The sequence below is a fragment of the Pogoniulus pusillus genome, chromosome 21 (genome assembly GCF_015220805.1).
Source record: "Pogoniulus pusillus isolate bPogPus1 chromosome 21, bPogPus1.pri, whole genome shotgun sequence".
Taxonomy (NCBI): domain Eukaryota; kingdom Metazoa; phylum Chordata; class Aves; order Piciformes; family Lybiidae; genus Pogoniulus; species Pogoniulus pusillus.
This window is the reverse complement of record NC_087284.1, coordinates 2556359-2574866: the sequence shown is the minus strand read 5'-3', so window position 1 is coordinate 2574866 and position 18508 is coordinate 2556359. Positions and strand designations below refer to the sequence as shown.

General features: G+C 50.9%; 1 protein-coding gene across 4 annotated transcripts in view; it reads left to right on the top strand.

The window, feature by feature from the left end:
• TRIO (trio Rho guanine nucleotide exchange factor) overlaps nucleotides 1–18508 on the top strand; it is a 244562-nt gene that overhangs the window by 122788 nt on the left and 103266 nt on the right. For all 4 annotated transcript variants that reach the window (XM_064160782.1, XM_064160786.1, XM_064160785.1 and 1 more), the window contains exon 27: nucleotides 5186–5429. In XM_064160782.1, coding sequence (XP_064016852.1) covers nucleotides 5186–5429 — 244 coding nt within the window. The remainder of the gene's footprint in view (nucleotides 1–5185; nucleotides 5430–18508) is intronic.

Below are 18508 nucleotides of genomic sequence, written 5' to 3'. Positions count from 1 at the left end.
CCAAACCAGGGACAATGCAACTTCTTACCTCCTTTCCTAAAGCTTATGAGAAATAGCTGGCAACCATGTGTGAGCCTAAGCACAGCAGTGAGAAACAGCAGGGCAGGAGCTGTGCAGTGTGCTGCTGCAGCATGGGCTTCTAGGTTTGCTGCAGGTGGAACTTGCACAGGGCATTGTCCTCCTTTGTCAGCGCACAGTATTGGAGGGTTACCTCCCTGAGCTGAAGAAATCAGAGAGTCATAGAATCAGCCAGCTTGGAAGAGACCTCCAAGCTCATCCAGGCCAACCTAGCACCCAGCCCTGTCCAATCAACCAGACCATGGCACTAAGTGCCTCAGCCAGGCTTTGCTTCAACACCTCCAGGCACAGTGACTCCACCACCTCCCTGGGCAGCCCATTCCAATGCCAATCACTCTCTCTGGCAGGAACTTCCTCCTAACATCCAGCCTAGACCTGCCCTGGCACAACTTGAGACTGTGTCCCCTTCTTCTGTTGCTGCTTGCCTGGCAGCAGAGCCCAACCCCACCTGGCTACAGCCTCCCTTCAGGTAGTTGTAGTCAGCAATGAGCTCTGCCCTGAGCCTCCTCTTCTGCAGGCTGCACACCCCCAGCTCCCTCAGCCTCTCCTCACAGGGCTCTGCTCCAGGCCCCTCACCAGCTTCATTGCCCTCTCTGGACACCTTCCAGCACCTCAACATCTCTCTTGAATTGAGGAGCCCAGAACTGGACACAGCACTCGAGGAGTGGCCTGAGCACTGCTGAGCACAGGGGCAGAATAACCTCCCTTGTCCTGCTGGCCACACTGCTCCTGATGCAGGCCAGGATGCCATTGGCTCTCTTGGCCACCTGGGCACTGCTGCCTCATCTTCAGCTACTCTCTCCAGCACCCCCAGGTCCCTTTCTGCCTGGCTGCTCTCAGCCACTCTGGCCCCAGCCTGTAGTGCTGCTTGGGGTTGTTGTGGCCAAAGTGCAGATCCCTGCACTTGGCCTTGTTCAGTCTCATCCCATTGGCCTCTGCCCACCCATCCAGCCTGGCCAGGTCCCTCTGCAGGGCTCTCCTACCCTCCAACAGCTCCACACCTGCTCCTAGCTTGGTGTCATCTGCAAACTTACTGATGCTGGACTCAATCTCCTGGTCCAGATCATCAATAAAGATATTGAACAAGACTGTGCCCAGCACTGATCCCTGGGGCACATCACCAGTGACAGCTGCCAACTGCATGTGGCACCATTCAGCACCACTCTCTGCGCTCAGCCTTCCAGCCAGTTCTTGACCCATGTCAGAGTGAATCTGTCCAAGCCATGAGCTGCCAGCTGTGCCAGGAGCTTGTTGTGGCAGACAGTGTCAAAGGCTTTGCTACAGTCCAGGTAGACTCCATCCACAGCCTGCCCCACATTCCCCATGCAGGTAACCTGCCCTTCCTAAAACCATGCTGGCTGGGCCTGAGCCCTTGGCCATCCTGTAGATCACCTGCCCTTGTTCTTGTGGGCCACTTTAACCTGCCAGGCACCTAGTGGGAGTTTAATACTGCAGAGAAGAGGCAGCCTAGAAGGTTCCTAGACTGTGTGAAGGACAACTTCTTATCCCAGCTGTTACATGAGCCTGCCAGGGGTGCAGCCCTGCTTGGCCTGCTGCTCACAAATAGAGAGGGGCTGGTGGGGGATGTGGTGGTTGGAGGCTGCCTGGGGCCCAGTGACCATGAAAAAGCATTACTGATCTGGTTCAAAATGACTGAATTCACAAAAGCTGCATACCAGCTGAGCTCATAGGATCAGAGAATGGTTTGGGCTAGAAGCAACCTTAAACATCATCTAGTTCCAACCCCCATGCTACGAGCAGGGACACCTCTTACTAAGCCAGGTTGTTCAAGTCCTTACTCAGGCTTGCTTTGAATGCTTCCAGGATTGCAGCCTCTGCAGTTTCTCTGGGCAACCCCTTCCAGTGCTTCAGCTTTTATGGGGAAGAGATTCCTTCTGATGTCTAAATCTAAGGCCAGTTTATTACAGTGTGAAGCCATTACTCTATGTCCTGCCACTGCATGCCTTTGTAAAGTCACTGGCTCAAAGGATGTTAGGGGTTGGAAGGGACCCAAGGAGATCATCGAGTCCAACCCCTCTGCCAGAGCAGGACAATCCTATCTAACACAGAGCACAGAGGAGCACATCCAGACAGGCCTTGAAAGTCACTTTCCAGCTTTCATGTAGCCCCCCCTTCAAATGCTAGAAGGCTGCTATAAAGACTTCCCAAATCTTTGTCATCTCCAGACTGAAAACCCAGCTTTCCCAGCCTGTCTTCATAGGAGAGGTGCTCCAGCTCTCAGATCATCTTTGTGGCCATCCTCTCAAACCACTCAAACAATTCCATCTCCTCCTTGTGTTGGGAGCTCCAAAGCTGGATACAGTACTCCAGGTGGGGTTTCTCAGGACCAGAGCAGGGAGGGAGAATTGCCTCTCTCAACCTGCTGCCCACACTTCTATGGCTATCTTCCTGGGCTGTAAATGTGCCTTGCCAGCTTACATCAAGTGCCTCATCAAACAGCACCACCAAGTCCTTCTCAGATTCTCTCTTTTCCATCTAGCCTGTGTTTGTGCTTGGGCTTGCCTCAATCCTGGTGCAGGATCTTGCACCTGGCTTTGTTGAATTTCGTGAGGTTGGCATTGGCCCACGTCTCAAGCCTGTCAAGATCCCTCTGGTTGGCATCCTCTCCCTCCAATACGTTGACTTCAGTAAGGCATTCAGTCAGGTGAGCTGCCCAGTGGGTGAGGGCAAAGCAGTGGATGTTGTCTGCCTGGACTTGAGTCAGGCATTTGGCAGTGTTTCCCACAGCATTCTGCAGGAGAAGCTGGCAGCTCATGGCTCAGACAGGTGGGCTCTTGGCTGGCTTGAAAACTGGCTTAGCCCAGAGAGTTGTGGCCCATGGGGTTAGAGCCACTTGGGGACTGGTCACAAGTGGAGTCCCTCAGGGCTCAGTTTTGGGGCCAGCCTTGTTGAGTCTCTTCATCAATGACCTGGCTGAGGGGACTGAATGCACCCTCAGCAAGTCTGCAGATGACACCAGATGAAGCAGAGATGTCAATCTGCTGGAGGGTAGGAAGGCCCTGCAGAGGGACTGGGACAGGCTGGAGCCATGAGCTGAGGCCACTGGCAGGAGGTTTAACTTGGGGGGGAGTGGCTGGAGAGCTGCTTGGCAGAAAGGGACCAGGGGGTGTTGGTGGCCAGCAGCTGAACATGAGCCAGCAGTGTGCCCAGGTGGCCAAGAAGGCCAACAGCATCCTGGCCTGCATCAGCAATGGTGTGAGCAGCAGGAGCAGGGAGGTGCTCATGCCCCTGTACTCAGCCTTGTGAGCCCACACCTCGAGTACTGTGTCCAGTTTGGGTCAGCACAGTACAGGAGGGACACTGAGGTGCTGGAGCAGGTGCAGAGAAGGGCAACGAGGCTGGGGAGAGGTCTGGCAAACATGGCCTGTGAGGAGCAGCTGAGGGAGCTGGGCTGGTTTAGTCTGGAGAAGAGGAGGCTGAGAGGGGACCTTACTGCCCTCTACAGCTACCTAAAAGGAGGTTGTAGTGAGGCTGCAGCTGGTCTCTTCTCCCCAGTTACTAATGCTAGGACAAGAGGAAATGGCCTCAAGTTACACAGGGGAGGTTTAGGTTGGCTGTTGGGAGGAAGTTCTTTCCTGAGCAGGTGCTCAGGCACTGGCACAGGCTGCCCAGGGAGGTGATGGAGTCACCATCCCTGGAGGTGTTTAAAGGGAGAGTGGATGTGGTGCTTGAGGCTATGGTCTGGTGATGAAGGCTGCTGGGATGAAGGTTGGACTGGCTGATGCTGGTGCTCCTTTGCAACCATAGTGATTCCTAGTGCTGAGATGTGCTGAGGGCTTTGGTTTAGTCAGGGACTTGTCAGTGTGAAACCAATGATTGGACTCGATGAGCTTGAAGGGCTTTGCCAATCTAAGACCTTCTGTGGTTCTGTGACTGCACCACACAGCTGGGTGCTGTGGGCAGACTTGCTGAGGGTGCACTTGATCCCACAGTCTGCTATGAATGTTGCACCGAAGCAGCCTGGACTGCAGAAGTGTTCATACACGAGAGCTGGAGTGGCCTGGGTCACTGTTGCCATATGGAAGAGAAGGAGTTCCTGGGTTGTTTACATGAGTTGAATTGGAGCTCTGGTGCTGAGCAATCTTGGGAACTTAGTGAAGTTTTGATGATCATTTTCATTTCACATCAAAGCAGCTGAAACAATCAAAGGCAGGGAACTTAAACTTAGGCAAAGTAATTCTAATGAAGAGCTTTGAAGAGGAGGGGAGGAAAACCCCAAGCTTCCATACTTGTAATTCAATTTGTGTGTTTCTATGTGGGGAATTGGCCAAAATGTGCATGTTGGAAGCCCATGTGGGGTTTTTCCATCAAACAGTCAAGTATTTGGGACTCTAATGGCAAGAACTTGATGCTGATTTTTATATTGGTGTCTGCTGTATGCTGGGTGGTTTGTGAGGTGCTCAGCTGAACTGTGAGTGGGGTGGGAATAAGGCTCATTCGGAGAAGCATCTGAGCGGCGCTCAGCAAGACCTGAAGGGACTGTGGGGGGCAGGAGGCCAGGGCTGGCATCTTCTGAGTGGTCCCCAGGGTCAGCACAAGGGGCACAAATTGGAACCCAGGGGGTGGCATCTGGAGATGAGGAGGAGCTCGTTTGGTGTGAGGGTGCTGACAGCCTGGAGCAGGCTGCCCAGAGAGGTTGTGGAGTCTCCTTGTGTGCAGAGCTTCCAACCACCCCAGCTCTTTGTCTTGAATACGCAAGATACCGAAGGTGAGGAGTGACTCTCTTTAACAAGATCTAGCTTTTTCTTGCCAATTGGTGCCCATAAAACACATTCTGAAGCAACTTCAGCTTCCTCATAGAGGAGCAGCCTAGCAAGAAAAACTGCTTCAATCCTCCGCCCAGCAGTGTCACAACCAGTGTGCTTTGAACCTAGGCAGAGACAAGCAGAGTTAGAGGTGCATTCTAAACCTCCAGCACTGCCTGCTTTTGAGCTGATCTCTCCTTGACGTGAGAAGTCCCAGAAGCTTGCCACCTCACCCTCATCCAGAGCACAGCTCTTGCCAGGGCTCCTGGATGGGTGGCAGCGCAGAGCGGGTGGTGTGATAAGGAGCGCTCATCTGCCTGCCTCTTGTCTTCCCCTCGCAGTTGTCTGGTGGGTGTGAGCTGACGGTGGTCATCCACGACTTCACCGCCTGCAACAGCAACGAGCTGACAATCCGCCGTGGGCAGACAGTGGAGGTCGTGGAGAGGCCCCATGATAAGCCAGACTGGTGTCTGGTTCGGACCACGGATCGCTCCCCGGCTGCGGAAGGCCTGGTCCCCTGTGGCTCCCTCTGCATCGCTCACTCTCGCAGCAGTATGGAGATGGAAGGCATTTTCAACCACAAAGGTAAGAGCTGCTGGGAAGGAGGGCTGGCAGGCAGCACAAGGGGTGGGTGATGGGGAGGGTGGTGCAAGTGGGAGCTTCGGTGTTCTTGCGCCGCTTTGGCTCCCAGTTTGTAGTGCAACGAAACACAGTGATTTGGGCAGCATCCAACCACACTGCCTTCCAAAATAAGCAGGGTGCAGTTCTCAGCATTCAGTGAAAGCGTGGCTGGAAAGGGGGAAGAGATTGAAGCAGATCACATCTTGGTGAGCAGAGTTATCTATCGTGTTTGATCAAGCTGCAGTGGGAGAAAAATCTGTGCCAGTTACATGCTGAAAGAGCAGGGCAGGGGTGATAGAGGAAATATGCAGCTTGCATAGTGAATGGCTGCTGGGAAGCTCTGCAGCAAGAAGTGATGGCATCAGAGAAGGTCAATGTGTGCACCCATGTGCCCTGCACAGGAACTGCATCTTTGCACTTGTGTGGTTTGCTTAGCTGTGTCTTTCAGGGCAGCAGTGCACAGCTTTACCCAGTGTGGCTCTGCAGTCTTACTCTGCTGTTTCAGAGGCATGGAGGAGGTGCCCTTGCAGGTGCAGGAAAGGCCTGATAATGAGGGGAGGGGTTTGAGGTTTTGGTGTGCTCTGCTCCTAGGCTCTGTAAGCTGCTCAGGCTCACTGTGACAGTTTGGGTGTTACCCACACCCCCACTCTTATGAAATCACTCAGACTAGACTCAGTGGCTGGAAATTAAGAATTAAACTTTATATTTACAGCTCAGCACAACACACAAGCAGGTATTTACAGAAAGTTTGTCTTGTGCATGCTCTTAATACAAGAAACAAACTTTCCACTCTTAATGAAGTTGACTGAACAGGGCTGGGGGATAGGTCAGATGGGGCCCAGCACTGATCCCTGAGGGACACCACTAGTGACAGCTGCCAGCTGGATGTGGCACCATTCACCACCACTCTCTGGGCTTGTCCCTCCAGCCAGTTCCTAACCCAGCACAGAGTGTTGCCATCCAAGCCATGGGCTGACAGCTTAGCCAGCAGTTTGCTGTGGGGGACAGTGTCAAAGGCCTTGCTGAAGTCCAGACAGACCACATCCACAGGCCTCCCCACATCCACCAAGCAGTCACCTGATCATAGAAGGAGATCAGGTTGGAGAGGCAGGATCTGCCCTTCCTAAACCCATGTTTTCGTCTCCTTGTGTTGCTTAACAGTTTGGGTAGAGGAGGATTGCAGTTGTTCAGGTGATAAGATTGGAAAATGTAGTTTAGCTATCCTTGAAACTTTTCTTCCTTTGATTTTCACTGAAGGGTGAAGTTGTAGAACTCTCAGCAGGAAATGGTTTAACCACACTCAGACAGCTGATAAATCCTGCTTCCTTTGGAACTGAGAGACTTCACTTTTCTGGGCAAACAGTTTTATTAGGAGAGGCAGATTGGACATCTCATGTTACATGAAGAATATTGAGCCTGTCAGACTCCTGAGGAAGCAACAGAGCTGGTTCATATTGGAGAGGTTCTGTTTATTAGTTAAGGTAGTGGACATGGCCTGTATTGACTGCTTGTGCTGTAGTTTTTGGGGGAAATGGAGCAGAGCATTGTGAAGTCAGATTACTTTTTCTCTGGCATGTTGTTTTGGAATAAAAGGCATTAATTGTATTAATCACAGAGATGGAAGGAGAAGGCCTTTGAATGAGCATGATTTGAAGTCTTCAGTGCTGCCTCAGAAGGGACTTAGAATCTTAGAATCATAGAATCATCCAGAGTTGGAAGGGACCACAAGGAGCAGGCAGTTCCAACCCCCCTGCCATGCCCAGGGACACCCTACCCTAGAGCAGGCTGCCCACAGCCTCAGCCAGCCTGGCCTTAAACACCTCCAGCCATGGGGCCTCAACCACCTCCTTGGGCAACCCATTCCAGCCTCTCACCACTTGGTGACATGGACAGAGGCACTGAGTGCAGCCTCAGCAAGTTTGCTGCCCACACCAAGCTGTGTGGTGCAGCAGCCAGGCTGCAGAGGTGGGCACAAGCCAACCTCATGGGGTTCAACAAGAGCAAGTGCAAGGTCCTGCAGCTGGGTGGAGGCAATGCCAAGCACAAATCCAGGCTGGGCAGGGAGTGGCTGGAGAGCAGCCCTGAGGAGAGGTACTTGGTGGTGCTGGTGGACAAGAAGCTCAACATGAGCCAGCAGTGTGCACTTGCAGCCCAGAAAGCCAAGCAGAGCCTGGGCTGCATCAGGAGAAGTGTGGCCAGCAGGTGGAGGGAGGTGATTCTCCTCCTATACTCTGCTCTGCTGAGACCCCAGCTGGAGTTCTGCATCTAGTTCTGGAGCCCCTGTGACAAGAGGGCTGTGGAGATGCTGGAGTGTGTCCAGAGAAGGGCCATGGCAGGGGGGGTGGAACTAGATGATCCTTGTGCTCCCTTCCCACCCTGACTGATTGTATGATTCTATGTATTCTGTGAATCTGTGGCCCTAGTCATGTAGGGGAAAGGTTGATTGCAGGTTCCAGACATCTTGCTCACTCTGCTATATCTAATTCTGTAAGTTATTTGGGTCATTTAATCAACTTGACCTGCAGTTTAAATCCCTTTTATGATTGAGGGGGGAAAAGACAAACGAGTGAGTAGTAGAGAGATGGGATAACAGTTGGTGTGCTCCACAACAGAAGAAGAGGCTGGCTTCAGAAGATGTTTTTCACAAGTAATACATGAGGCAACAATTCTTCCTCTGCAGTGATTCCCCACATGTGTTTTTGGGCGTGGGTACAAAGAATGTTCCTCTTCTTTTATTTGGCTTTTCTCTTCTTTCTAATGAGCGTTTTCTTTTCATTCTGTAGCACTCTGCTGCTTTGAGCCTAGCTGGGATGTTTTGGTGAGAAGAATTAGATGATCTTGAATACTGTGTTCAGTTTTGGGCTCCCCAGTTGCAGAGGGACAGGGATCTGCTGGAGAGGGTCCAGCGGAGAGCCATGAGGATGATGAGGGGACTGGAGGGCACTGCCTGATGAGGAGAGGCTGAGGGCCCTGGGGCTGCTTAGTGTGGAGAAAAGAAGGCTGAGAGGGGATTTGATAAATGTTTATAAGTATCTGAGGGCTGCCAGGAGCAGGGGACAGGCTCTGCTCACTGCTGCCTGAGATAGGACAAGGAGCAATGGGTGTAAGCTGCAGCACAGGAGGTTCTGCCTCAACACAAGGGGGAACTTCTTTCTGTAAGGGTCCCAGAGCACTGGCACAGGCTGCCCAGAGAGGCTGTGGAGTCTCCTTCTCTGGAGCCTTTCAAGGCCTGTCTGGATGTGTTCCTCTGTGCTCTGTGTTAGATAGGATTGTCCTGCTCTGGCAGGGGGATTGGACTGGATGATCTCCTTAGGTCTCTTCCAATCCTTAACATCCTGTGAGTGCTTCTCAGTCCCACAGATAACACTGCCAGCCTGCAAGGAATCCTTACAACAGAGGCTCTTTGGACTCACATTCAGCACACTGCTTCCTGTTCTTTACACCACTGCTGCCAGCTGCCCAAGTGTGCCAGTCTGAGCCTAGCTAGAAGGTTTTGGTGAGAAGAATTAGCTGACAGGCTGTGAAAAGGCAGCAATGGTGATGGCTGCTGCACTCATAGGCTTGCTGAGATGGATAAGAACAAGAACGTAAACACAGAGTTGCTGTCTGTCTCTTGGGGCTGAATGGACTTCTCTCTCTGAGCTGCCTGACTAATCCATCTGCTTCCTAACCCCACTGGGTGACCCTCCAAACTCACCTTGAGCATAAGGCAAAGTCTGGGGTAAGGTAGAGGGGTGGGAGAAGGTGGCAGGGTGGTTGGGAGCCCCTCCTGGGGACTCTGGTTTCTGGGAGGACTGTTGTGTTTCTGCATTACCTTTTAACTTGTCTATCTCTGTAGCTATTGTCAATACCTGCTTGTATCTTTTGCTCAGCTGTAAATATAAAGCTTCATTCATTCAATTTCCAGATTGACTGATTCTAGTCTGGGTGATTTTCTCAAGTGTGAGAGGGCAGGGAACACCCAAACCATCACATCTTTGTCCTTTTTACCTGTGCAGTTCTCTTTCTTTGCTTGGAGGACGTTTCACAGCTACAGAGCTTAGGGTAAGGGACAGAGGACAGGATTTAGTATAATGAAATTGAACTTGGAAGCTCAGAAAAGCTGGCATGTACTTTAAGTTGTTTCTGAAATATCTTGCTTCAATCCCACGTTTTGTCTTTGCCAACTTCATGAGTACCTCTGAAATCTGAAGAGTTTGTAGCAGTCCATCATATCTCTTCTGTAGATGCTCTTGTTTGGAGATTCAAAGACAACAAGTCTTTACCCATGACACTTACATTTACATGTCTGACTTGTATGGAGATTCCTTGTACTGCATCACAGAGTGTGTTCTGTAACATCTTACTTCCAATTCATGTTACTTACCCATTTGTTTCAACACTTGGCTACAGAGAGCCTGGGTGTACATGGAGGTACAATGGCTGCTTGCTTTGTATGTTCTTATAATCCACAGATTCTGCATAGGTTTGTTCAGATCTGAAAAGCTATCACTGAATCAACCAGGTTGGAAGAGACCTCCAAGCTCTAGTCCAACCTAGCACCCAGCCCTGTCCCCCAGGGATCAGTCCTGGGCCCAGTCCTGTTAAATATCTTTATAGATGATCTGGACCAGGGGCTTGAGTCCAGCATCAGTAAGTTTGCAAATGACACCAAGCTAGGAGCAGCTGTGGAGCTGCTGGAGTGTATGAGAGCCCTGCAGAGGGACCTTGCCAGGCTGGATGGGTGGGCAGAGGCCAATGGGATGAGATTGAACAAGGCCAAGTGCAGGGTTCTACGCCTTGGCCACAACAACCCCAAGCAGCACTGCAGGCTGGGGACAGAGTGGCTGAGAGCAGCCAGGCAGAGAGGGACTTGGGGGTGCTGGTAGAGAGTAGCTGAAGATGAGGCAGCAGTGTGCCCAGGTGGCCAAGAGAGCCAATGGCATCCTGGCCTGCATCAGGAGCAGTGTGGCCAGCAGGACAAGGGAGGTTATTCTGCCCCTGTGCTCAGCACTGCTCAGGCCACACCTTGAGTGCTGTGTCCAGTTCTGGGCTCCTCAATTCAAGAGAGATGTTGAGGTGCTGGAAGGTGTCCAGAGAAGAGCAGTGAAGCTGGGGAGTGGCCTGGAGCAGAGCCCTGTGAGGAGAGGCTGAGGGAGCTGGGGGTGTGCAGCCTGCAGAAGAGGAGGCTCAGGGCAGAGCTCATTGCTGTCTGCAGCTCCATGCAAGGAGGCTGTAGCCAGGTGGGGTTGGGCTCTTCTGCCAGGCAACCAGCAACAGAAGAAGGGAACAGAGTCTCAAGTTGTGCCAGGGGAGGTCTAGGCTGGATGTTGTTAGGAAGTTGTTGTCAGAGAGAGTGATTGGCATTGGAATGGGCTGCCCAGGGAGGTGGTGGAGTTGCTGTCCCTGGAGGTGTTGAAGCAAAGCCTGGCTGAGGCACTTAGTGCCATGGTCTGGTTGACTGGCCAGGGCTGGGTGCTAGGTTGGACTGGATGATCTTGGAGGTCTCATCCAATCAGGTTGATTCTATGATTCCATCCAATCATCTTCCTCCTAACATCCAGACTAGACTTTCCCCAGCACAGCTTGAGTCTGTGTCCCCTTCTTCTGTTGCTGGTTGCCTGGCAGAAGAGACCACCCCCACCTGGCTACAGCCTCCCTTCAGGTAGTTGTAGGCAGCAACGAGGTCACCCCTGAGCCTCCTCTTATATCCCTTAGTAACATGGTGACATCTCCTGTGTCACTACAATAATGAATTTTAATTCAGTGTTTTGGTTTCCCTTTTTGATTTCCCTCTCGTGGCACTGTCCTGGATGGTTCCATGGGCAGGGAGCAGTTTCTCAGCAGGTTTGTTTGGTTTTGGTTTGGTTGTTGTTGGTCTGTTTGAGGTTTTTTTGCTATTTTAATACATATCCTCAAAGAATCTTCCAGAATGAGAAGGATTGAATGGTTAATGCATTCCAAAACACAGGCTGAGAAATTTAAAGAGAGGTAGAGTGAGGCCTTTTCTACAGCTGTAAGGTGAGAAGGAGTGATGCAGGGCAGGTACTGCAGATGTCAGAGCTCTTGAATTGCTCTGGGGACCTCCTATTCCATGACAACAAAGAGAATTGCACAGGTGGTCTAATAGGTATTTATCCAGAAAAGAGAGATAGTTTATTGTCAGGGCAACAGAATGGGATCCAACAGGCTTGACTCTGTTACATTAATTCAGCTTACTCTTGCACAACTGGAGACTTTCTGTTCAGAGTAGTAGATTTAGATGAAAAGAGAAAGAGAATAGAGGTAGAAAGTCTCACAGATCATTGAAAGCTTTGAAAGTTATTGTTGAGAAATGAAGTGTTCCCATGTTAAGGGTAGGTACTGTTATGTAGGAAGAGAATGCTCTAGATAGTGCTGGACCAGAAGCTCAGCAGGAGCCAGCAGTGTGCACTTGCAGCCCAGAAAGCCAAGCAGAGCCTGGGCTGCAGCAGCAGAAGTGTGGCCAGCAGGTGGAGGGAGGTGATTCTCCCCCTCTGCTCTGCTGAGACCCCACCTGGAGTACTGCATCCAGTTCTGGAGCCCCCATTACAAGAGGGCTGTGGAGATGCTGGAGTGTGTCCAGAGCAGGGCCAGGAGGATGCTCAGAGGGCTGCAGCAGCTCTGCTGTGAGCACAGACTGAAAGAGTTGGGGCTGTGCAGTCTGGAGCAGAGGAGGCTCCCAGGTGACCTTCTTGTGGCCCTCCAGGACCTGAAAGGAGCCTCCAAAAAAGCTGGGGAGGGACTTTTTAGGCTGTGAGGGAGTGACAGGACTGGGGGCAATTGAGCAAAGCTGGAGGTGGGGAAATTGAGGCTGGAGGTGAGAAGGAAGTTGTTGAGCATGAGGGTGGTGAGAGGCTGGAATGGGTTGCCCAGGGAGGTGGTTGAGGCCCCATGGCTGGAGGTGTTTGAGGCCAGGCTGGATGAGGCTGTGTGCAGCCTGCTCTAGGGTAGGGTGTCCCTGCCCATGGCAAGGAGATTGGAACTGGCTGATCCTTGTGGTCCCTTCCAACTCTGGCTGAATCTATGATTCAGCAGCAGCAGAATTTGATCAGGTGAAATGATATCCACTTGGAATAAGTTAGAAAGGGCTCCCTGTTTGTAGTGGAAGAAAAGAAGGATGACTTGGGCAACAACTGTTCTCTTGCAATCAAGATGAGGCTGCTGAAGGGGAGGATGTGCTGTTTTGAGACTACAGACAAGCAAAGCATGGGCCATGTGTAGGGAAAAAGGATCCCCACCCATGGCTCAGAGCCAAAGCACTGCTTGTGAGACTCTGAGAGTTTGCAGCTGCAGGAAATGAGTTGTAGCCCAGGCCAGCAGGGAATATAACTCATAACAATGAGTAAGTTGGGTACTTGCTTTGCCTTGTTGCCTCAGGGACACGTGGCAAAAGATAGGCAGTGTAGTTCCCAGGGAACAGTGGAGAAGTGGATTTGCTTCTGCCACACAGCCAGACGTGATCACAGTCAGAAAGTTCCATCAAGGCTGTACAGGATGTGATATCTTAATCTAAAAATGCTTTTTCTCCATTAATTACTGCATCCAGCTCTGGAGCCCCCAGTACAAGAGGGATGTGGAGATGCTGGAGAGTGTCCAGAGCAGGGCCAGGAGGATGCTCAGAGGCTGCAGCAGCTCTGCTGTGAGCACAGACTGAAAGAGTTGGGGCTGTGCAGGCTGGAGAAGAGGAGGCTCCCAGGTGACCTTCCAGGATCTGAATGGGCCTCCAAAAAAGCTGGGGAGGGACTTTCTAGGCTGTGAGGGAGTGACAGGACTGGGGGCAATGGAGCAAAGCTGGAGGTGGGTAGGTTCAGTGGACATGAGGAGGAAGTTGTTGGTGATGAGAGTGGTGAGAGGCTGGAATGGGTTGCCCAGGGAGGTGGTTGAGGCCCCATGGCTGGAGGTGTTTAAGGCCAGGCTGGCTGAGGCTGTGGCCAGCCTGCTCTAGGGTAGGGTGTCCCTGTCCATGGCAGGGGGGTTGGAACTGCCTGCTCCTTGTGGTCCCTTCCAACTCTGACTGATTCTATGATTCTGTGAATTAATTGCTTCCTCATAATATTCCCAAATGACAGGCTGCTCTTCCAGCTGATAGCATTTGGAGGAGCCCACAGGAGACAAAACCAAGCATTCAGATGGGTTTCACACTCTAAATTAAACAAAAGTGTGCTGCAGTGTCAGTTCAACATATTTATCAGGCAGATTCAAACTTGAACAGCAGCACAGGCATTTTAACAGCTAAGGTTAACATCACACTCATCAGGTGTGTGCAAAGCCTAATCATGAATTTCCTTCTAAGCCCAAATACTGTGCCAAAAATCTTTACTGGTCTAATAAGTGACAAAAGATAGTTTGAATTTAGTCTGGGAGTGCTTTTTTTATCTGTGTGTTTCTTCAAAGGGTCTCATACTTCAGTCCAGGTAACTAAACTAGCTGCAGTGTAAAGCACACCAAGAGTTTTCTCTCCTGGCTTTCCCCACCTCGTGGTTTTAGTTGAGTTCAAAGTGAAAGATGCAGTTTGAGTGTAAGTAAACTTAAATAAAATGTCAGCAGCTGACTGTGGTCCATTAGGTGATAATCTCTGCCTTGGGCTTTAGAGTCATAGAGTCATAGAATCAACCAGGTTGGAAGAGGCCTCCAAGCTCATCCTGTCCTAGCACCCAGCCCTGTCCAGTCAACCAGACCATAGCACTAAGTGCCTCATCCAGGCTTTGCTTCAACACCTCCAGGCACAGCAACTCCACCACCTCCCTGGGCAGCCCATTCCAATGCCAATCACTCTCTCTGACAACAACTTCCTCCTAACATCCAGCCTAGACCTCCCCTGCCAGAACTTGAGACTGTGTCCCCTTCTTCTGTTGCTGGTTACCTGGCAGAAGAGCCCAACCCCACCTGGCTACAGCCTCCCTGCAGTAGTTGTAGACGGCAATGAGCTCTGCCCTGAGCCTCCTCTTCTGCAGGCTGCACACCCCCAGCTCCCTCAGCCTCTCCTCACAGGGCTGTGCTCCAGGCCCCTCACCAGCTTTGTTGCCCTTCTCTAGACACCTTCCAGCACCTCAACATCTCTCTTGAATTGAGGAGCCCAGAACTGGACACAGCACTCAAGGTGTGGCCTGAGCAGTGCTGAGTACAGGGGCAGAATAACCTCCCTTGTCCTGCTGGCCACACTGCTCCTGATAGTCCAACTGTATCACGTGGTTAAACACCCAAATTCTAGGTCAGCCATGAATAAACAGTAAAGTCTGTGTGAATTGCTTCCTTGATGTCCTGCACTTCTGAACTACATTGAGATATTCAATAAATAAACTTCTCTAAACCAAGTTTTTATGTGCTCTAAAAAAGAGAATCATAGAACCAGTCAGGGTTGGAAGGGACCACAAGGAGCAGCCAGTTCCAACCCCCCTGCCATGCCCAGGGACACCCTACCCTAGAGCAGGCTGCCCACAGCCTCATCCAGCCTGGCCTTAAACACCTCCAGCCATGGGGCCTCAACCACCTCCCTGGGCAACCCATTCCAGCCTCTCACCACTCTCATGCTCAACAACTTCCTCCTCATGTCCACTCTGAATCTCCCCACCTCCAGCTTTGCTCCATTCCCCCCAGTTCTGTCACTCCCTGACAGCCTAAAAAGTCCCTTCCCAGCTTTTTTGGAGGTCCCCTTCAGATACTAAAAGGCCCCAAGAAGGTCACCTGGGAGCTCCTCTGCTCCATCCTGCACAGCCCCAACTCTTTCAGTCTGTGCTCACAGCAGAGCTGCTGCAGCCCTCTGAGCATCCTCATGGTCCTTCTCTGGACACTCTCCATCATCTCCACATCCTTCTTGTACTGGGGGCTCCAGACCTGCGTGCACTACTCCAGGTTGGGTCTCACCAGAAGCACATCTTTGATTCCTACATTATTCTTTCATCAGAACCCAGCCCAGCATGGCTTGTCAGATGTATCTGTCCTTCCACTGCTATCTGTGGGTGTTAGCATGTTGGGAACTTGTCCCTGGAGGTTTTTTTGCACAGAAATAATTAAAGGTTTTTGTCCTGGTTGCCAGTTGAGTATTACAGCTGAGAAAAAGAGGAAACTTTTAATACTGCCTTGAATGCAATATTTGTCCCAGGCAGCTGCCAAATAGATTTCTCTTACTTCCTTTCCAACAACAATTTATAGGTGTGTGAAAAAGTGTTTCCTTTAGAACAGATGTATTTGCACAGCTGATCTTTGGGAGGTAGAAGGTGGATATAAACCAGCAATTCCAATGGCTTTACATTCCCCAAGAGAGCTGTGATTTTGCTTGCAATTAGTCTGTTTCTGACAGCAGTTTCTTTTTCTAACCCAGATACTGAGGCAGAACAGAGTACAAACTAGAATCATCTCCTGCCTGTCTTGTTCATGTGTTAGCAGCTGAAGAAAACATTCTGGAGTGATGTTTATTTTCCTTATCTGTCCCCTTTCAGGTACAACAAACCACAGAAAAAGTTGGTTTGTTGTTGAGAATTACATTTTTTTGTTATTTATAGAATCACAGAATCAAGAAGGTTGGAAGAGATCTCCAAGCTCATCCAGTCCAACCTAGCACCCAGCCCTGGCCAATCAACCAGACCATGGCACTAAGTGCCTCAGCCAGGCTTTGCTTCAACACCTCCAGGCACAGCCACTCCACCACCTCTCTGGGCAGCCCATTCCAATGCCAATCACTCTCTCTGACAACAACTTCCTCCTAACATCCAGCCTAGACCTCCCCTGGCACAGCTTGAGACTGTGTCCCCTTGTTCTGTTGCTGCTTGCCTGGCAGAAGAGCCCAACCCCACCTGGCTACAGCCTCCCTGCAGGTACCTGCAGACAGCAATGAGGTCTGCCCTGAGCCTCCTCTTCTGCAGGCTGCACACCCCCAGCTCCCTCAGCCCTCACAGGGCTCTGCTCCAGGCCCCTCACCAGCTTTGTTGCCCTTCTCTGGACACCTTCCAGCACCTCAACATCTCTCTTGAATTGAGGAGCCCAGAACTGGACACAGTACTCAAGGAGTGGCCTGAGCACTGCTGAGTACAGGGGCAGAATAACCTCCCTTGTCCTAGTGGCAACACTATTCCTGATGCAGGCCAGGATGCCGTTGGCTCTCTTGGCCACCTGGGCAAATATACCCATTTATAGCCATTATATCCATTATTTTTAATTTGGATTAAATAAATCTTCAGAGTTGGTGCTCCAGAGATCACCTGGGAGTAAGCCTAAGAAATTCTCTTTTCTTTCAGTGAGTAAGTAATTTGGTAAAGTTGAGACACACAGAGATTGGGAGTAAGGACACCTCTTTGGACTGGAGGGTGTTCTTAGAGACACTTGTGATGGTTTGGGTATTCCCTGACTCCCCACACTTAAGAAAATCACCCAGACTAGGCTCAGCCAAGCTGGAAATTGGAAGAATGAAGCTTTATACTTAGAGCTCAGCACAATACCCAGGCAGGTATTTACAATATCTACAGCTAGAGACAGAAACAGACAAGTTAAAAAGTAATGCAGAAACACAGCAGCCCTGCCAGAAACCAGAGTCCCCAGGAGGGGCTCCCAACCACCCTGCCACCTTCCTCCCACCCCTTTACCATACTGCAGGCTTTCTCTTATATTCAAGGTGAGTTTGGAGAATCAGCCAGGGCGGGTAGGAAGCAGAAGAATTAGTTACACAGACATCAGGTTAGAGAGAGAGAAGTGCAGCCCAAAGCCAGAGAGCAAACTCCCTTATCTATATTTATGTTCTGTTCTCATACATCTCAGCAAGCCTATGAGTGCAGCAGACATCACCACTGTTTCCTTTTCACAGCCTTTCCATGGGGAGGTCTGGGCTGGATGTTAGGAGCAAGTTCTTCACAGGGAGAGTGATTGGCTGTCTGCAGCTACCTGAAGGGAGGCTGTAGCCAGGTGGGGTTGGGCTCTTCTGCCAGGCAAGCAGCAACAGAACAAGGGGACACAGTCTCAAGCTGTGCCAGGGGAGGTCTAGGCTGGATGTTAGGAGGAAGTTGTTGTCAGAGAGAGTGATTGGCATTGGAATGGGCTGCCCAGAGAGGTGGTGGAGTTGCTGTGCCTGGAGGTGTTGAAGCAAAGCCTGGATGAGGCACTTAGTGCCATGGTCTGGTTGACTGGATAGGGCTGGGTGCTAGGTTGGACTGGCTGAGCTTGGAGGTCTCTTCCAACCTGGTTGATTCTATATTCTATAAAATAAGTCTCTCTTGGGACAGTTTGTGTTTTCTGCAGCATAACTATGAGGCATGGCATTTCTTGCCTCTCCTCCCTTGCTAAGTGGTGGATGTATGTGCTACAGCACTCCTTATGCTCATCCTAAAGGTTTTGTTTGAACGGTCTGTAGTGGGTTTGTTGTGGCTTTGCTGACAGTGTCTGGGATCCTTCAGGCTGATTTGGCATGCTGTAGTGGTGTCTGTGTTGAGGAGTCACATTTTTTCCCAAAGCTTTCCCAGATAAGCACAAGAACAGGGGCACTGAACATCTCAGCATTTCTTTGACAGGCCTCTTCATTTTGGGCAATGGTCTGCAAGTTGCAGTTCCTTGGCTGTGGCACAGAATTAAGAACTCAAGGACGTAATAGCCAAGTGATTGAGAGGGAGTTTAGAGTGTCATGTGCTTTTCCATCTTCTTACTGTAGGCATGATCAGCAGCTCTGGCATGTTCTGCAAAGCTGGAGGCAGGAAGGACTGGTTTAAATCCTGGCCTTGGTAACTCAATAGTTGGATAAATGGTTCATTTCCCAATAATCTTAATTCAAGTCTGAGTACTTCAGAGTCTTGGTATCAGCTGCTCTTCATAAATGCTTTACCCAAGATGTAGAATGAAAGGTTGCTAATCATAGAATCAACCAGGATGGAAGAGACCTCCAAGCTCGTTCAGGCCAACCTAGCACCCAGCCCTGGCCAATCAACCAGACCAAGATGAGATTCAAGATGAGGTCTCACCTCCCTCTACTCTGCCCTGCTGAGACCCCATCTTGAATACTGTGTTCAGTTTTGGGCTCCCCAGATTCAGAGGGACAGGGATCTGCTGGAGAGGGTCCAACG